This window comes from Terrapene carolina, unplaced genomic scaffold (assembly GCF_002925995.2).
Source record: "Terrapene carolina triunguis isolate 2854851 unplaced genomic scaffold, T_m_triunguis-2.0 Scaffold951, whole genome shotgun sequence".
Lineage (NCBI taxonomy): Eukaryota > Metazoa > Chordata > Testudines > Emydidae > Terrapene > Terrapene triunguis.
The window spans coordinates 2,188,227-2,208,612 of record NW_020665302.1 but is presented as its reverse complement, the minus strand read 5'-3'; the positions used below and the strand labels follow the sequence as shown (position 1 = coordinate 2,208,612).

At 56.4% G+C, this 20,386-nt stretch overlaps 1 protein-coding gene across 1 annotated transcript in view; it reads right to left on the bottom strand.

Annotated features, from left to right (window-relative positions):
- Window positions 1-334: 334 nt before the first annotated feature.
- Window positions 335-20,386, bottom strand: part of LOC112118828 (2'-5'-oligoadenylate synthase 3-like) — a 23,769-nt gene continuing 3,717 nt past the window's right edge. The window contains 8 exon segments of the mRNA XM_029913841.1: window positions 335-704; window positions 1,323-1,573; window positions 1,837-2,012; window positions 3,492-3,780; window positions 5,377-5,586; window positions 11,990-12,069; window positions 19,023-19,155; window positions 19,963-20,110. Of these exon segments, the coding sequence (XP_029769701.1) occupies window positions 335-704; window positions 1,323-1,573; window positions 1,837-2,012; window positions 3,492-3,780; window positions 5,377-5,586; window positions 11,990-12,069; window positions 19,023-19,155; window positions 19,963-20,110 (1,657 nt within the window).

Here is a 20,386-nt window from a genome sequence, read left to right as displayed (position 1 = left end):
TGACCACACCTCAAGGCTGCTCAGCCCAAGCCCGAGCCCCCAGCCCTAGTCACATCAAGCACTCACTACTGTGTGAGCTGGCAAAGGAGGGAGATGGGGGCACAAGTGAACCCAGGTGACCATGGTGCACGGTGCAGTTGAATAGGTGGGAAGACCTGGGGGCGTCTGAAGTGAGGGGCCCCTGGCCTCCCCCAGCCAATGGGGCTTGTCTGGGAGGAGTCAAGGGAAGGAGCCCGGTGCAGTTTCTGTGCACACTGCTTTGTGTGACTCAGTAGGACAGAGCAAAGTCCCCATGACAGAGACCGACAGCCCCAGAGTCGGACAGACGGGCAGGTCAGCGACTGCTGGCGCAGTGAGGAGAGACCACCGAGGGCCACAGAGGCATCAAATGCAATTGCTGCCTCTCTTGCAGGGAGGGGGCATTGCTGCGGTGGGGAGATGGAACAGGGCCCTGGGCTATCCTAGCCCCTCCAGTGCACGGGAAGGGACACCCAATGGGCTGGGCTGTTCCACCCTTAGACACAATAAGAGCCACTGCAGGGAATCCTGCCCTTACCGGAACATTCCAGGGCTGAACCGCGGATCCATTGCGCTTCCAGCAGCATTGCTGGGCACAGCAGAGCTCAGCCTCCTCTTCAACCAGGTCCCAGCGGCTCCCCTGCCCCACGATCCCCGTTGGATCCGCCGGGTCCAGGATGATGGGCCTGAAATTCAGGGAGACACGAAGAGTCATGGTGCAGACTCCAGCCGGGCAGAGGCAGAGTCCAGCTGGGCATAACCCTGCTGCCTGACCCCTCCGGCTCTGTCCTGCTAAGCTCCCGTCTGGTCCTTCCTAGGACACCGTGCGGCTAGTTAGTGGCTGCTGCCACCTGGCCAGACGGCCCAGAAGTTCTTCGCTTGCTTTAGCTGCTCTCTGCTCGCTGTCAGCCCTTGCCTAGCCCTGAGCTCTAAGGCCTGGTCTCTCTCAGACCCCAGCTGTCTCTTGGATCCCACCCGCCTATTCCCTCCTCCACCAGCTCCACTCCCCAGCCTCTCCCACACACTGGGTGTTAATAATTATTGCCACTGACAGTATTCACCCAGCACCGGGGTGTCTTGGCCACTCAGAGCATCAAAGCCCTGCCCCACTTCATGCTGGGGCTTCTCTCGTTCTCCTTGCCCCCAGGATGCTGTGTCTGGGTCATCTGCAGTGACAGCTTCACACACACAGGGAGCTCCCTGCCCCCCGCTGTGCAGGGGGGGGGATCACGGGCAGGGCCCCATCGCCACGGCGACAGGGCGCCGGGATGCACACACAAGGGTGGGGGGGTGTTTGCAGACACCTGGATTTGCAGAGCTGAGACTCCAGGTACAATCCCAGGGTTTCATTCGCAAAGCCGTAGTTGATGGTCCAAAAGACACAGAGCTTGGCATGCTGCCGGATCAGCTCCAGCACTGTCCGGAAGCCCTCGGCCATGTTGAAGGCTGGATCCCTGCTCCCTCTCTCCCAGGCGTAGACAGACAGGAGCTCCAGCGCGTACTGGGGGGGCAGGGACTCTTTCCCCCCCAGCTTCTTTTTGTGGGGAAGGACATACTGGGACGGACAAAAGGAAGAGAGGTGAGACAGACAGGCAACAAACCCTCATTCACGCCTAATCCGTGCCCCGAAATCCACTCCGAAAGGGTGGGAAGGGCTGGGAGACAGGGCAGCCAGGACTGGGGCAGTGGGAACTCCCAGCGGCAGGGCCCTCTCCGGGGTACCTTGGTGCCTGCCGGGCCTCCAGCTGGCTATTTCCAGCATGACTCTGTCCCCCAAGAGCTGCAGGGGGGTGTGGGGCGCCCGTGCAGCTGCTGTACCTGTTTGTACCAGCGTTTCACCAGGCGGATCAGACTCTTCAGTTTGGCGGGGAGAGCCATGACGAAATTCCTCTGCAGCTCGGTGAAGCAGGGGGAGAACTCGCTCCCTTCGGGATCGCTCTCCGTCAGCCTGATGTACACCTGGGGGTCGGGTTTATAGCCTCTGTACAGCTGGCCTAGCAGAGAACGAACACAGGCGTGTAGGCCAGGGGTAGCTAAGCACCCTACGTACCCCAGTGCTGCGGGTGGCATGACCACTCCCCACCCCGCTCCCTGTGCCCACTACTCCGAGTGGGGCCTGGCGTTACAATCACAGACCCAGTGCCCATTGGCTCCTGACCTTTCCCTGAGATTTTCTCTTCCCCTTCCCATAGGAACTACTTTGCGTGGCAGAAGGATACACTTCGGCCTGCTCACTCCCACCTCAGATTGTTTTTTCCAAGGTTTTTTTGAAAGGAAGGGGAAAGTGAAGGGGCCAGACTCCATCCTGGGCAGGGGCCGGTCCTCACAGTGGGCTCCTGCCAGGTGCACCCTTGGCCTGCCCGCTCAGCCGGGCTGGGGCGTGACCCAGCACATCACCCGTGGCTGGCACAGCTGCGCCGGCCCAGAGAATTCATGCAGCTTGTGATGATTGTTTCTGGAGGCCCCTCAGGCCTGTTGGCAGATCAGAGCAGCTCTGAGGTGACGAGCAGCTCTCGTGGGGCGGGGGGCGAGATGGGCAGGGGGACCGGAGGGCACTGTCACCAGAAAGGAGCAGGATTTGGAGCGGGACCGAGGGGAGCTGGGCTGGGAGTGCTAGTCCTTAGCTTGGTCCAGCTTGTAATCCGGGTCCTCCCCTGGCCATGCATTGCCCCTCACACTTGGCCCCTCCTTCCCACGGAGCTGAGCCAGTGCTTGAAGCTTTGAGTAGCCTGTTGTACCAGGCTCCACTCTCTGAAAGTCCTGGGCGTCATTCAGATAAGGCCCTTCCCTGAGCGCCATGTGGTGTCCTCCAAATGCTGCCTGCTTGCTCCTGAATGGGTCAATTTAAACAGTGACTAACAACCCCCCCGCCGCTATTGGCTGGTGCCTCTGTTCTGAATCACAGGTGGGCAGGACAAGCGAGAGGAAGAGAAGCAGTTTAGGGGAGGTACAGGAAACGCAGTCCCTGGATGGTGCTTTCTTTTGAGGCGGGCTAGTGCACAAGGAGGAGATCAGGTGTGCATATGGTGTGCATGTGTGATGGCCACCTTCTTGACCTGGGATCGAACTGGGGTCCTGCAGAACTACAAGCATGGTACAATGTGAGCTAAAGCTAAAACGTACGGTAACAGACTCCTCTGCTCTGTGGAGTAGATAGAGAGGGGAAGCCATAACCCACACTGACCAGTGGGTGAGGCACATCCACGCGCTTAAACATCCACGTGAATTTACACCTGCAAAGCTAGACACATGGGATACATTTGCAAATCATAGTGGGGGAGTTTGGCCATGGATTCCCCTTAAAATCTCCTGGTGTCACGTGCTTACAACCCAGCACACCCCAGAGAACATGGAGCCATCACTATCTCGAAAGTAGCAACAGCTCTGGCAACGCACCATGGGAATCCAGAGAGACTAGACGGTCATTGAGAAACACGGTCCCTGCCCTGGGAATCCAAAACAGTGCATTTTACCTAGAGCGTCGAAAGCCGGCAGCACGTCAAAATCAATATGTTCACCCATGGTATTCGATTTTAGGGTAAAAGTGAGCACACGGGGGTTCTCCCACTTTGTTTTCTTAATGCTCAGCTCTAGGTCTTTTCCCAGGGACTCTCTGCATTCCTCCAGCCTTGTCTGGATTTCAGCAATGATTTTTTTCCGTTTTGCTTTCAGGTCCTGGAAATCCGTAATCGAGCTGACAAACACGACGAGGTCCACATCGGAGACGTCTTTCAGGGCCGTGCCTTTCCCCGATGAGCCGGCCTGGAGACAGAGAGAGAGAGGTCCCACTGAGTCCTTCCGCAGAGCGCTCAGCTGTGGCCCACCCGCATGGAGGAGCTGCTTCCTGTGCCACCCTGGAGACACCCCCTGTGGGACATCCCACGCTCACTGACGAGTACAGGGTGGGATCAGGGCCGAGCGGATGTGGTTTTGGCCCGTGGCGGTGGCAAAGTGAGTCCTGGCCTTGGGAGTGAGCATCGGAGGAGCAGGGAAAAGGGGCTTCCCCAGGAGTTAGGGCTGATTCTGGTCTCAGTCACAGGGGTTTTACACCGTGGATCTCAGCCGCGTCCCTCCCGCAGATTCAGGCCCTTGGTCAATTCTTCATTTGACGTCAGCAGGTGACTCACGTGAGTAACTGCTCCCCAGTGGAGGCAGAGTGGTCTGGGAGGGGAAATCTGATAAAGGACGGGGCCTGGTGATCTAGTATTGGTGGGGCCGGAGGCCCAATGTTGGTACCAGTCGTTATTTAAGGGCCCAGGCAAGGGCTTCCGGGGAGGGGCGGAGGGGTCCCCAGTGGGGTAAGAACCATTTGAGCCCGGAAGGGGGCTGGCAAAAATGAGTTATTTTTGTTTGGACCCCTACATATCTCTGGAAGGTTCGTCCGACCTCACTTGTTAAAAGCCTGGAGGAGACCATGTGCAAGCACCGCAGGGGGGTGGCAGGGGCAGCAGTGCGCCCAGCTGGGAGGGGGGCTCAGGGGTGAGCTAAACAGCCCCCCGCCCCCAGCTTTATACCAGGTCACTAGTGTTGTTAACTTTCCTTACACTAGCGGGTCGCACGCTGCGTTGCTCACGTGGCCTGAGCTGCATGTTTCCAACTTCTTCAGTGCACGCAGCTCAGCAAGCTTTCAAAAAGAATGTGACCGATTCTCTGGATGTGACGTATTGCCGGGCTGGGGGCTGGCCAGAGTGATGACAAGGGGCCCGGACGGGGCATGTGGGATCAAAAGAAACAGCCTGGGGGGGCTGGAGTGGGGGCAAGGGCCCATCCGAGGCTAACCATCACCCTAAAAGTGACTACGTCTCTGCTCCCCTCCCCCAGGCCCCTGCGAGGTCACTGCCTAGCCCATAGCCAGAGTGACTAAACAGCGATTTTAGTGCAAATCCGGGTTTTTCGGTTTTCGCCACGGCCATTCTCCACCCTTGACTCTGGCATCATCCCCTGCCTGATGCAGCGCAGCCTCAAATGCCAGACCCGAGCCCCGTGTCCCAGGGGGCCATCGCTCGGGGGGTCTCCCTAAGGGAAAGGCAATTCTGCAGGTATTTTGCCTGCCCTCTGGCTCTCCCCAGACACAGCCCTGCACAAATACCGACAGTGACCATCTGTCCCCCATTTCCCCACACTGGAGTCCTGCACCTGGGAACCAGCCCCACCTCCCTTCTCGCTCGCCCCTTCTTTAGACACAGGCAGAGGGGTCCCCGACGCTGCGCCGTGATTCACAACAGCATCACCCTAGCTGTTGTACACTCACCACTGAGTACACTCACCTCTGGACTGTTCCCCCTCCCCTTCCCACTCCCCCCAATGCCTGGAGAGGCAGGGTCGGGCTGGTCTGTGCACCCCATCTCCATCGCTCACCTTAACCACCTTCAGCACCCGCATTGCAGAGCCGGAGTTTCTGAAGCAGTTTTGGGTCAGAAATAGGAAGATGGTGTGAATGGCTGTGCTGATCTGGTTCTTGAAAACTCTGTTGGGCTGCAGGTCGTTGCTGATGAATGTATCGAGTTCCTCAGCTGGTGTCTGGTAGAGCCCCATGACTGGTGGTGGTGAGGAGACAACAGGGGCTGCCTAGGACGGGACTAGCCTGTGTGTGCCCCTGGCAGAGCGGGACTGTCTCTTGCTCCTTCTGGACTGCAACAGGCACAGGGTGGGGAGGGGAACAGCAGCTGCAGAGGGTTGGTTGCTGCACAGAGGCCTCGCCTCCTTTCATTTCCTCAGCTCTCTGATCAGTTTCGTTTCTCCCAGGGCCACGCTGCTCCCTGCCTCAGGAATGCTTTGGGGTCCGCTGCCCTGCGCCCCACTTCCTGGCTGTTAGCTGGAATCTCTCCCTGCCTTCCCAGAACTGCCCGGGTGCCGAGCTCAGCTGGCCTGTTCGTTGCTAGGCATGCGTGGCCCTGGCAGGGTGAACACGCAGCTCTACCGTTACTGTGTCTCAGTGATTTCAGATCCCATGTTTTCACTCTGCAAGTTCCAGATGGTTCGAGGCCAGCTGGATTCTGACAGTCCTGCCCTGTTTTTCCACCTCCTGCATCATCAGCAGTAATCCAGGGTCCGCAGGCCAAACTCTGTCCTCCCCTCCTCCTGCATTCCCCTCCCAGGGCTTGCGCAGGACTCACTCACTGGCCCTGGAACGGGAACTTAGCCAATCAGTCTGTTGCTGGTGCATCAGGAGTAGAGCAGAGGTGGGCAAACTACAGCCCGCGGGCCACATCCGGCCCCTGAGCTCCCAGCCGGCCCCTCCCTCGCAGCCTCAGCTCGCCGTGCTGGCAGCGCGGCTGGCTCCGGCTGGGCGGCCCGGCTCAGGGGTGAACACAGGGTGCCCTGGCAGGGCCCCCCAACAACAGGGGCCCCCGGGGCGGGCACTCGGGCAGCTCAGCACCGGCGCACCCCCCGAGGGGGAAGGGCTGCACTGCGGGAGCAGGGGAGCAGGCGGGTGGCGAGAGCGCGGCGAACGCGGCCGAAGGACTCAGGAGGACACCGGGCGGCCGCGCAGCTTTGAAGGGGAAACTGCCGCTTCTCTCCGGCGGCGCGGCTGCCCCCGCTCCTCCGGAGTCCTCCGCCCGTGTTCGCAGGGCCACATTCCGAAAGGGGCTGGGGGGGCCCCAGAGGGGCAGTTAGGGGCAGGGGGTACCGGGAGGGGGTGGTCAGGGGACAAGGATCAGGGGGGTTGGATGGGTCGGGGGTTCTGAGGGGGGCAGTCAGGGGGCGGGAAGTGGGAGGGGGCGGGGGCCAGGCTGTTTGGGGGGGGCACAGCTTTCCCTACCGGCCCTCCATACCGTTTCGCAACCCCAATGTGACCCTTGGGCCAAAAAGTTTGCCCACCCCTGGAGTAGAGTGACCATACATCCCGTTTTGGCCAGGACATCCCGTTTTTAGCCCTGTCCCATCCCTCCTGACTTTTTTGGCAAAAGTGGACATTTGTCCCGTTTGCTCTTGCCAACTTGATCAGTCGACAAGAGCAAAGGGGACAAATGCCCACCTTTGTCAAAAAGTGGGGTGCAGAGGAACGTGTGGGGGGGAGGCGGGAGAGCAGCGATGCCAGCCCCGTGCAGGGGGGGCAGGCAGGGCTCGGGCGAGCAGCAACGCCAGCCCCACCCTTTGGGAAATATGGTCACCCTATGTAGTATGTGCATCGCTGCTCGCCCAAACCCTGCCTGCCCCCCGTGCAGCGGCAGTCTAAAAAGCAAACTGCATGTTGAGAATCATTAATAAAGGGCTAGAGAATAAGACAGAAAATATCATATTGCCTCTATATAAATCCATGGTACACTCACATCTTGAATACTGCGTGCAGCTGTGGTCGCCCCAGCTCAAAAAAGATATATTGGAATTGGAAAAGGTTCAGAAAAGGGCAACAAAAATGAATCTGTCTGGGGATTGGTCCTGCTTTGAGCAGGGGGTCGGACTAGATGACCTCCTGAGGTCCCTTCCAACCCTGAGATTCTATGATTGGGGTATGGAATGGCTGCTGTATGAGGAGAGATTAATAAGACTGGGACTTTTCAGCTTGGAAAAGAGACAGCTAAGGGGGGATATGATAGAGGTCTATAAAATCATGACTGGTGTGGAGAAAGTAAATAAGGAAGTGTTATTTACTCCTTCTCATAACATGAGAACTAGCGGTCACCAAATGAAATTAATGGGCAACAGATTTAAAACAAACAAAAGGAAGTATTTTTTCACACAACGCACAGTCAACCTGTGGAATTCTTTGCCAGAGGATGTTGTGAAGGCCAAGACCATAATAGGGTTCAAAAAAGAATTAGATAAACTTATGGAGGATAGGTCCATCAATGGCTATTAGCCAGGATGGGCAGGGATGGTGTCCCTAGCCTCTGTTTGCCAGAAGCTGGGAATGGGCGACAGGGGATGGATCACTTGATGATTCTGTCATAGAAATTTCTGTCCATTCCAGCTGAGGAATAAGGAGAGACGGACACAGCTAGCCAAGCAAGGAGCCCCGGGAGGGGCGATCCGTTTATTTCAATTGCAATTGGGTTCGAGCTCATAAGTCAGCAAGAACAAAGAAAACACTTACACCAAAGCATTATATGCAGTTGCTTATGATAATCTATCGCTCTATGATTGGCCAAAATTTGCCATCATTACCATACATAATTAGCAAGCTACATGTATCTGCCCCTCTTATGACCCCTTATTGTTCATCTACTTGCCCCCTCCTCCTTGCTTATTTTGCAAACTAAGCAGTTAGCTATCGACAGGACGCAGGCACAGAAAGTTCCATTGTCTCCAGGTTTGGAGTTTGGCTCCATTTCCTCTTGAAGGAACTTCCTGACTACCTATAGCTGACCCTGCATTTTTTCCTTCTTCTTTCTCCCATGTGTACGTGACAAATTTGCCCCCTGGCAGTTAAGTAGAATAATTTTATATCAATTCCCTGTTCTGTTCATTCCCTCTGGGGCACCCGGCATTGGCCACTGTCGGAAGACAGGATACTGGGCTGGATGGACCTTTTATCTGACCCAGTCTGGCCGTTCTTATGATCTTATGTTCATCTGCTTCACATTAATGGGGTATTCTTAGTCGATCTCCCCAGGCTGCTGGGTGTCCCCTGAACCCCTCAATCCCGGTCTACGTCTCCTGTGGCTGAAACAGGGAAGCGCAGCAGTTGGGGATCACTCCCACCCAGAGGAGTCAATTGTCCCCATCTTAGTCCCTGGTCTCTAGGATCAGTCAGGCCCTGGGGCCGCCACAACCATGGGCCCGTGTCACAGGCACTGTGTTTGTTTCACCTGACAAGCGGGACTGTCTGTCGGGAGAAGCACCTTTGACCTTGGGAGGTATCTGCAGTGTCCTCATGGCACTGCTGTGGCACTGGGCCAGCCCTCGATCCCACCCTGTCAGGACGGGTCACTCCAGGGAGCCCAGCTGGGGGGTGGGGGGAATATAGGACATGCAGGGCAGAGGGCTCGGGAAACTGTGCTGGGAGAAGGTGGAGCCAGGGCTCCCCCATGCCCGGATAGCAGAGGGAGAGCGAAGGGCCAAGCCCTGCCCAGAGGACGGAGGGGGCTGCACAGGGGTTGCAGGGACTCCCCTGAGGTTACCCTGCCTGCACCGAGTGCAATCTGCGTCTGGGCGTGAGAGGGAGAGGCCTTGCTGTGAGGGGAGGGGGCTCCCCGAGGCCTGGCCCATCTGTCCCCTTGTGCATGGAGGTGGGGGCTGGTCCCAGGTATAACAGAGCCCCTCCCACATGGACAGGGAGTCCCACCCTCACCAGTGCGGGCCAGGGCTGGAGCGCAGATCCAGCGGGCTTCTGGCAGCATCGCGCCCGTGCAACTAGGTCCCAGCTGCTCCCCTCCCCCCGATCCCCGTCAGATCCGCCAGGTCCAGGATGATGGGCTTGGAATGGAGAGAGACACGCAGTCCCGGTGCAGCCTCTAGCCGGGCAGAGGCAGGGGCCCTGCAGCCTGGCCAAGCACCACGCTGCCCCCGCGCCCACGGGCTCTGTGCTGCTTAGCTCCCGTCTCACACTGACTTGGACCAGATCTGGCCAGTTGCACCAGCCAGGCCTCCCTCTCCTCCCAGCTGCCAAGTGCATACGTGGCTCTCACTGCCCTCCAGCGGCCCCTCGCCCACAGGGCCCCAGGGTGGGATCAGGCCCAGCGTTACAGGAGCCTTAGGGGGAGGTGCTGCCTCCCCGGTGACCCGCTGAGCCCCAGTAGCTTAGGGCAGCGCTGAGCCCTGCCTTGCAGCAGTGCTGCACTGGTACCTCAATCCCCACCCCATGCACCACCCCCGACCCCCCTGGCAGCGCCCTCCCAGCTCCACCCCTCTCCACCTCGATCGCCCCCCAGCACCTCCCCCGCCCAGAGCGGTGCAGAGCAGCTGGAGCGTCTGGGGAATCGGAGCCGGGATCAATAGGTTAATGTACAAATACATGGGAACATGCGGAGGGGCTGGCATTTCCCAGCCCTTGGGTGCTCAGCTCGGCTACCGTACTGCTCTTTTAATGCCATTCTTAATATCATTGCCTAAGCTAAACCCAAAAGTTAAAAACAGAAAAATCCATCATGGGGAACCAAACCGACCCCCAGCCTGGGTCAGGATCTTTGGATGCACAGCACAGCCTTCTGCACTTTGTAACGAAGTAACTGCTCACAGTACTTGGCTCTTATCCTCCATGCGGCCCAGGCAGTAAAGCCGGGGAAGAGAGAGACACACTTTGCGGGTGGGTTCACACCTCTCTGCTGACAGCAGAAGAGAGACTCAGGGTATGTCTACACTACAGGATTAATCCGAATTTAGATAATTCGAATTTGGGAAACAGGTTGTATAAATTCGATTGTGCGCGGCCACACTAAGCACATTAATTCGGTTTTTAACCACATTAATTCGGTGGTGTGCGGCCACACTACCCCATTACTTTAACCACAGTAATTCGGTGGTGTGCGGCCACACTAACCCTAATTCGAATTAACAAAATCGATTTAAGCGCTACTCCGCTCATCGAGGTGGAGTACAGAAATCGATTTTAAGTGCCCTTTAATTCGAATTAACTGGCTCTGTAGTGTGGACGGGTGAAGGGTTAATTCGGATTAACGCAGCTAAATCCGAATTAAAGTCGTAGTGTAGACCAGGCCTCAGGGTTCAGTCCCTGGTTTTGTAAGTGAGAATGATCTAGAGTCGTAAATCCTTCTGCCCTGTGCCCCCGCCTCGTCTCTGTCGCCTCCTATCCCTGTGCTGTGTATCCCTCCCCCCCATCCTGGATCCTATACAGCCCCCCGGCTCCTTCCCTGCCCCACTTTGTGCCTATATACCTCCCATCCTCCGCTCCTATCCACCTTCCCTCTAACTCCCATCTCTCCACCTGTTCCCATTCTTCTCTGCATCCCCTGCCCTCTGGGTCCTGCAACCCACCCTTCCCCCTCCTCTCACCTTATTTATCACCTGTTAAGGCTGATCCCCCACTCTGGCACTTCGAGTGCAGAAGGTGGGGGCCCTCAAGGATTCTAAACGTTAATACTGGCCACTCCAGGCTACTATTAAACTCCCAAGTTACAGCTTCTCTCTGACCTTGGATGGGTAGATGCTGCCACCACCCAAGTGCAAAAAAACCCTTTGGACCCACGAAGGCACACTTGGGAATTCCTCCCTGTGGGATACCCTCAAGCCCTTTCACTCCCCCCCCTCCCGGGGAAGAGCTGAGAAAGAAAACAAAGAAAATCAGCTGTTGCCACCAGCTAATTAAACAACATGCACAGCAAAAATCCAATCCTGTTCTTAAAAAAAGGTAAATGTTATTAAAAACAAAAAGAAAGAAAATACCTCTGGAACTTAGGCTACTGCTAGATTTAAAAAGAGCAAATATAATAATTAAGCATCAAGAATGGTTTTCTTGAGGTCCAGCTTAAAGGTTACAAGCAAAACAAAAGCACAGAGGAGTCCACAAGCCATAAAGAAATAAAAGCGAAACCTAATCACATCTCCCTAGACATTTCCTGATCTACTTACATATTGGGGGGAAGGATAGCTCAGTGGTTTGCACATTGGCCTGCTAAATCAAGGGTTGTGAGTTCAATCCTTGAGGGGGCCACTTAGGGATTTGGGGCAAAAATCTGCCTGGGGATTGGTCCTGCTCTGAGCAGGGGGTTGGACTAGATGACCTCCTGAGGTCCCTTCCAACCCTGATATTCTATGATCTGGGGTTTCAAATAAGTAGTTTCTAGGGCTGGTTTTTCATACCTGGCGCAAGCTGCTTACAGCATAGCTGCTCTGTGTCTCCTCTCCGGAGAGAACAACAGCAGCCAGACAAAAGGGGAATCTTGTTTCAATTTTAAAAAGTTCTAGCCTTCCCATTGGCTCTTTTGCCCAGGTGCCCACTCCCTTCCTTTTACCTATGCATGCAGTGAGACTTTTAACCCTTTACAGGTAAAGCAAGCAGAGAACAGCTACCAAGGGGGATTTTACAGCTAACTGGCTGGCTGGGTGTCCATAAAAGGGAGCTCCTCACCCCCCCTTCATTTATCACATCACCTCTTCTCCATGCCAAGGTGGCTGCTTGCTCCTCCTTCTTCACAGCCGAGGTGCCAGCTGGGACAGTATTCACACCATAGGAGAGAGATTCCCCCATGACACTACGCCCCATATTTGTCATAGTAATATTATTATGGCATCATTATGAAGCATTTTGTACAAGATGTGTCATATAAGGTGTCATTGGAAAATTTATGATTTGCTGAATAGGATTATCCTATTTGTGTGCATGTATCATTTTTGTATCAGAAGTTATGAATATTGACTGTGTATCTGTATTTCACATGTAGGCACACCTGGGTGACACCCACTAGGCAAGATGCTTCCAGTCTAAATAGCTGGTAGTGAAGGGCCCATTCATAGAATCATAGAATATCAGGGTTGGAAAGGACCTCAGGAGGTCATCTAGTCCAGCCCCCTGCTCAAAGCAGGACCAACCCCCAACTAAATCATCCCAGCCAGGGCTTTGTCAAGCCAGGTCTTAAAAACCTCTAAGGATGGAGATTCCACCACCTCCCTAGGTAACCCATTCCAGTGCTTCACCACCCTCCTAGTGAAATAGTGTTTCCTAATATCCAACCTAGACCTCCCCCACTGCAACTTGAGACCATTGCTCCTTGTTCTGTCATCTGCCACCACTGAGAACAGCTGAGCTCCATCCTCTTTGGAACCCCCCTTCAGGTAGTTGAAGGCTGCTATCAAATTCCCCCTCACTCTTCTCTTCTGGAGACTAAACAATCCCAGTTCCCTCAGCCTCTCCTCATAAGTCATGTGCTCGAGCCCCTAATCATTTTTGTTGCCCTCCACTGGACTGTCTCCAATTTGTCCACATCCTTTCTGTAATGGGGGGCCCAAAACTGGACGCAATACTCCAGATGTGGCCTCACCAGTGTCGAATAGAGGGGAATGATCACGTCCCTCGATCTGCTGGCAACGCTCCTATTAATACAGCCCAAAATGCCGTTAGCCTTCTTGGCAACGAGGGCACACTGTCGACGCATATCCAGCTTCTCGTCCACTGTAATCCCCAGGTAATGGGCCATTAGGGAAAACAATAGGCCTTAGGAAAAGCTTATCTCCTCCCCTCCCCCCAGCCTTCCTGAGAACGCTTACTCTGACTCTGCAAGGCCATGTGACCAGACCACATGTCTCTGGACTCCATTTTGGCTGCCTGTATTTTTCCACAAGCTGGGCTGGGAACTGGTTTTGGAGCAAGGGGTTACCGCCAGATGCTAACGCTATATAAGGGCGTGACATCATCTGTTGTTCTTCACTCCCCCATAACTGAACACCTAAGAAAAGCTCCAAAAAAAAAGGACTTGGAACGGGGGTGGGGAGCCCAAGCTGCAAAGCAAGAGCAGTTTATGCCTTGAGAATCTGCGCGCCTGCGTGTATCATCAGCCAGGGTGAGAGATCGTTAATTCAAATCCTGTCCTTCTAGTATGTTAAGTTTGCGTTTTTGTGTATTTACTAGGTAATCTGCTTCGATCTGTTTGCTATCACTTATAGTCACTTAAAATCTATCTTCTGTAGTTAATAAACTTGGTGGGGTTTTTTGCTTTATCTAAAACCAGGTTGCCTTTGACTGAAGAGCCTGGAGAAAATCTCAGTTTGGTTTAACACAAGCGTATTGTGCATGTCCTTCCCACATCGCGGGGAGGGCGAACTCTATGAGCTTACATTGTACAGATCCCTATGCAGTGCAAGACAGTACAATTCTGGGTTTATACTCTGGGGGGGCGGGGTATGTGCCTGGGGAGCTGGGAAATTGGCTGGTGTCTGCTGGTTGCACTCAGGTAACCGAGTTTGGGGGAGTGGCGCTACCTGCTGTCATGTGGGTGATAACGGGGCCTGGGTGAGGCTGGTTGTGTCCCCAACCAAGGAAGCAGTGTGAGCAGGGCCAGTCCAACTGAGTGGGTAGAGGAGCACAGCAGTTTCTCACAGCTCCCAGACTGCACCCCAGGGGTGACAACCTGTCACACCCCCTCCTCTCCATTCTAGCTCCACAGCTGTGCCCAGTAGCCAGGACCAGCAATTGCAAGGAGAGTGGTGCTCAGCCCTGGGTTGGAGCATGCTCTGTGGAGCTGCTGCAGGTGAGCTCTGGTCACAGGTAGCCGCTGTGAGGGTGCTCAGTGCAGATGGACACTTCAGAGAGCTTAGCTGCAAAGTTCATAGAATCATAGAATCTCAGGGTTGGAAGGGACCTCAGGAGGTCATCTAGTCCAACCCCCTGCTCAAAGCAGGACCAATTCCCAACTAAATCATCCCAGCCAGGGCTTTGTCAAGCCGGGCCTTAAAAACCTCTAAGGAAGGAGACTCCACCACCTCCCTAGATAACGCATTCCAGTGCTTCACCACCTTCCTAGTGAAATAGTGTTTCCTAATATCCCACCTAAACCTCCCCAACTGCAACTTGAGACCATTACTCCTTGTTCTGTCATCTGCCACCACTGAGAACAGTCTAGATCCATCCTCTTTGGAACCCCCTTTCAGGTAGTTGAAAGCAGCTATCAAATCCCCCCTCACTCTTCTCTTCTGCAGACTAAACAATCCCAGTTCCCTCAGCCACTGGCTAGACAGCCCCTACAACATCTGGCACGTCACACTTTATTGTTAGGGGAACCCAGGACCAGCAGATAATGAAGAGAAACAACGGTTATTCCCAGAAAAGATGGGGGTGAATTAAAAGAAGGAAACAGGACCCGAACCGTAACCAACCCATCATGCTGCTCTAAGCGCCAAATGCCACAAACAGAGTAGCAAGGCCGCCTCGCCCCTGGAGCGTCCCCACTGCCTCAGCTGGCTGGTGGAGTGGGAGCTCCGGGAGAGGGGCTGGCGTCTCTTGCAGGGAAGCCCTTATCTCTCTTCTGGGTGCAGTGGGTCCCTGGTGGAGTCAAACCCTGGCTGCTCCTGGCTAAGGGTTGCCAACTTTCTAATCACACAAAACGGAACACCCTAGCCCTGCCCCTTCCCCAAGGTCCCACCCCCTGCTCACATTCCCTCTCCCTCTGGTTCGCTCTCCCCCACCCTCATTCACTGAGCTGGAGCAGGGGGTTGGGGTGCAAGAGGGAGTGAGGGCTCTAACTAGGGGTGCGGGCTCTGGTGTGGGGCTGGGGATGAGGGGTTTGGGGTGCAGGAGGGGGCTCTGGGTTTATGGGAGGGCTCAGGGCTGGGGCAGGAGGTTGGGGTGCAGGCTTACCTCGGGTGGTTCCCAGTCAGCGGCGCAGCGGGGCTAAGGCAGGCTCCCTGCCTGTCTTGGCACCACACTGCACCCTGGAAGCGGCCAGCAGGTCTGGTTCCTAGGCGGGGTGGGCCAAGAGGCTCCGCGCGCTGCTCTTGCCTGCAGCCACTGCCCCACCCTAGCTCCCATTGGCCGCGGTTCCCGGCCAATGGGAGTGCGGAGCCGGTGCTTGGGGCGGGGGAAGCGCACAGAGCCTCATGGCCCCCCGCCTAGGAGCTGGACCTGCTGGCCTTTTCCAGGGCAGAGCGTGGTGCCAGGACAGGTAGGGACTAGCCTGCCTTAGCCCCACAGCACTGCCGACTGGACTTTTAACGGCCCTGTCGGCAGTGCTGACCGGAGCCACCAGGGTCTCTTTTCGACTGGGTGTTCCGGTCGAAAACCGGACACCTGGCAACCCTAGCCTGGCTCCGGGTTCAGGAAGCCCTACTGGGCACACTGGCAGTCAGCCCTCACAGACGCAGGGCAGTCTTGGGGCCCTCTGGTCCAGATGGCTTCTGCTGGGATCAGCCCTAGGGCTACGTCCCCTCTGGCTGCCAGAGGCTGCCAGCTCTCCTCACAAACACTGTCCCTGCCCCACTCGATGCCCGTCAGGGTGATCCCAGCACGGGCAGGCTCTCCAGGGCCTCCAGTTTGTCCACTGAGCTCCTGGCTTGGCCCCCACAGGCTGCCTGCGTCTCTCCAGCACAGACTGAACAGGCTGGCTGCATTCAGTACCATAGTCTCTGTGCTGCTGTCTGCAGGACCTACTTCTCCCAAGCCCCCAGACTGGCAGGGGGAATAAATTCTCCATACAGCCACCCTCCCCCCCCCACTCCTTCCTAATAGCGTCCCCCAGGGAAACAGATACATTCTCCCCCCAAGTACCTCTCATCTTTCCTGCTCTGCTGTGGAAACCCAGCAGGACCCATGTTAAATGGGCATCCCTGTTACATTCCTTTTGATGGAATAAATGTGCCCAGAGCCTCAAAGGTGTTAACACGCCTAGGAAGCAGGTGCTTGGGGCGGCCAATACAAAGGGGCAGTGCTCCGTCCACTATTGGGGCGGCACGTCCGGGAATTCGGTGGCAGGTCCATCATTCCATCTCTTCCTCTTTGAGCTGCCGCCGAATTGCCACTGAAGAGGAAGAGAGGGAGTGAAGGAAGAGTGGAGCGGCGCGATTGAGCTGCCGCTGAAGTACCGCTTTTTTTCCCCCCCGCCGTTTGGGGCAGCAGAAAACCTGGAGCCGGCCCTGAACACGAGCCTGTCACTGTACAATATCAAACGGTCAGTGTGGTTCGGGGCTCTCGGCCTGCTCAGCCCCATGGCAAACAAACCAGTACATGTTTTGTTAACACCTTTTATTAAGAATACCAGAAAAGAAGGAAAAACGTTAAAGCATCTGAAATGTAAAGTATTAAGTTCGGTTTGATTTTAACAACGTCCCTGCTTCCCTTTCCATTAGCTGTAGAAAGTCTGTAGCTAGGAGACCCCTGTCTGATGTATCTAGGATGATATCTAAGATGGTAACAACTGTCAGTTTGGGGAGGGGGGGGGAGAAAGTGAGTTGAGCTGGTTTGGAGATGTTGCCGTTAAAGTGCCAGCCTGCTTCCTTTAAGACAAACACACACAAGGGGCGAGAACAGAACAGCACAGAGTCAAATTGCAGCCTCTGTCTCTGGTGCTGACTCATTTGCATCCTCACTGCTGGAGAAACCCACCGAGCACACGGTCCAATCAGCCGCTCCTGGCAAACCTGTACCAGGATCGGACGATTTAGGGCATTGCTTTTAGCTGCCTCTTTGGACAAAGGCTCCCAGCAGTGATGCAAAATGTGCAGTCATGGGCGGCTAAGCCAGACTCTTGTTAAACAGAAGGCAAACGGCGAGGGGTAGGAAAGAGAAAGTCTTTTCTTTTCAGCCCCCCCAAAATGGAGTGGTGGGTGAAACAGCCCAGCCCCTCATTATTTAGGCCTGATTTCTGATGCACCCATTTTGGCTGATTGATTTTTGGCCTCACACTTCTCTTGTTTACCAGGCAAGATCTTAACTCCGGCCTTGAGTTGAGTCATGTCAGGAGGCCGTTTGGTTTAGACTAATTCAGTCTGGCTCCCTTTGCTCCCAGAACACCAACACTGATGACAACAGGTCGTGACATGTTATGAACTTTCACTCACTTCTCACCGTTCAGCGCACTCCGAGGGTACATTAGTAGACCCAAACATTATGACATCACTCAAACAGGGATATGCCCCACTGGGGACATGGTCCCCCCCCGCCCCAAGTCATCCCTCAAACACACACACGCACCCCAAGCAATTAACATGGTAAACAATTAACATGGTAAATAACTCAGCAATCAGCAGAGAGGGGAAGTACCCCTGGACAGAGAGAAAATGCATCATAGACTCTGATGTCACCAGGGACCGGAGGGGAAGAAAAATCTCCCAAGTGCCCTCCGAATGCCAAGGGAAACGCCTGGAGATCACGGCCACCTCCCCACCAGCTGCACAGAGCCAGTCAGCGGAATTGCCCCCGCCCTTAGGTGGAAGTCGGAGGACGAAGGCTGGGCAGACGGGGAGATGGCGCAGGGAGACAGAGGGAGAAGGGCAGGGTTGTCCTCTGAAAGGAAGCAATTGGCCTTGAGATGCTCCCATTTGACTCCCAGTCTGGGTGCAAAGTTAATAGAGAAGCAGCCAGTGAGTCTTGTTTTCCTGCCGTTCTCCCCTCTCCCCCCGTGAAAACGTCCCCGGGCTCTTGGGCCTGTTTATCTTTTTCCCCAGCCCCTAGCCCCGGTGAAGCAGCGCTAGCACCTGGGGCCCGGTCCCTCCTACCCTGGCATCATGCCAGCGTGGAGCGAGTCCGAACGCTGCCGCTCTGAGTCAGTAGCATTTCCCGCCCTCCCTGCCGCGGTGTCAGTGACAACGCAGGGAGCGAAGCGCTCCGGGGCCTTGTCTACACACATCGCACCAGGGTGAGATCGTCGACATAGTGCAACCGGAAAAGCTATTCCGGTGGAGTGCACTCACAGCGGGCACCATGGTGCATTGTGGGTAGGTATCCCAGCATCCTCCACACCCCAGCTGGCTCCCTGCCTTATGGGGAATTTTGCTGTGTATTGACACCCCCTGGCATTGTAGAGAACTGTGGGAGTCTGGGATTTAATGCCAGGATTCCCTCACCTATCCCATAATTCACCTCGCTACCAACCCAGAGAGAGGCCGCACTGTTGTCCATTGCTAGGGGAGGACGCGCCATCCTGTCGTTGTCGGAAGGGCCTGGCAGGCAGGTGGGCTCAGCAGAGGAAGAGTCGCATAAGGCTCATGGGGAGCATCAGGGTGAATTCAGACAGACACGGGAATAGACCAGGCCAGGGCTGGAGCTGCACAAGAGACCTGTCCTTGGAGGGGGCCAGATGGAGACGTAATGCTCATGGAGGCGGGGTACTGGGTGGAATGGTCCCAGGCCTGGCTCACTCTCAAGAGCTGCCCACAGCTGGGAAGATCTCTCCTCTGACTGCCCAGGAGCGCAGGATGGTGTTGGGATAGGGAGGCTCCAGTGTTCCCATCCACTCACGGGCAGGGGGACCATGCCACATGGGGACTACGGGAACTGGCCACATCCTCCTGGAGATGAGACCAGGTCAGCCCAGCTCCCATGGCTCAAGGTAGCATGAAAAGTAGGAATGGAGGGAGCCCCCAGAATTCCCCCCCTTCCTGTCCACATTCCTTCTGCCCCCCAGGCGGAGCCGTCCCCGGAGGGAGGGCTGGAGAGGTGTCTCAGAGGATGGTGCAGAAGGACGGCTGCTGGACCGCCATGGCTTCGTTACTGGTGTAGGCTGGCCCAGGCTGAGGTGCTGAGACTGGATGTTCTTGCGCTCCAGTGTGGATCTCAAAGCCCCTGCTCCCTTTGGGGGTTTGCTCAGGCTGGAACAGGAGCACACAGATATTGGGGATCAGTAAAGAGCCAGCGACTGCCCCCCATTGGCGCCAGGTCTCAGGGGCCAGCAGGGGCCCCTAGTGCTGCAGCATGGAGACCCTTTCCTGTGGCCTGGGGATAACGGAGGGCAGATGGCAGCCCGGCCAGCCAGGGAGAAGAGCTGATTTTCGAGGGGAGCAGCCATGTCAGGCTGCTGGCACCTCCTGGCCAGACCCTGCTGGGATCAAGGTGTCCAGACTTGGCAGTTCTGGGCCCAGATTTGGCAGTGCCCTGGGTCCTAAAAGGTCACTGCTCCTCCCTCCCCCATGTTAGGTCTCTGGGGACGGAGGAGCTGCTGGGGGTGGGAGGCGGCAGGGACGGGGAAGGGAGAGGGCCTGGCTGACCTCAGGAGAGAGGCTGTATCTGCAGCAGCCTCCCTGCAGGGTGCCCAGAGCCCTGGGTCTGGGTGTGGGGCAGAGCAGAAAGGCTCACACCCAACCTCCCCTGGTGAGATGGCGCTGTCACCCTGACGGGTGCTCCCCAGCCCGACGACTGCCTGTCTGCAGGGAGCGCAGTCAGGGAGTGACTGCCTGGCAAAGCCAGTGCCACTGAGCGGACAGGGCCTCGGGAGGGCACCAGCTGGGCGGAGACGGGGAAGCACAGGGCCAGGGTGAATGGATCTCCCCACTCTGCAGGGGTGGGGGCATCCCCAGGCTGGGCCTGTGCTGTACAGGGGTGCAGAGGGGGATGCCCAGTGGCCTGGTCTGTGAGCTCCTTGGACACAATCAGAGACATCATGGTGATGCCGTGCTCACCGACACGTCCCAGGGCTGCACAGCAACACCGTAGAGGTCCATGCAGCATTGCTGGTAACAGCAGCACTCAGCCTCCTGTGCCAGCAGGTCCCAGCGGCTCCCCTCCCCCACGATCCCCGTCGGATCTGCCGGGTCCAGGATGATGGGCCTGAAATGGAGCGAGATACGAAGAGTGGCAGTGCTGACCGGCTGGGCTGCAGGGGGCTGGGCACACGCTGCCCCCTGGCCCACAGGCTCCGTCCTGCTAGGCGCTGTTGGCTGTCGGTCACACGTCTCTCAGCAGGGAGGGGCTGGGCCTCTGCTCGCCCCAGGCTCTCCCCACCCGTCCCATTCCGGGGTCCCGAGTGCAAGCCCTCTGCACCACCCTCTCCCCTCCCACAGGGGCTATCGGGGCCTCACCCCCCTGCTCCTCCAGCCCAGCGGC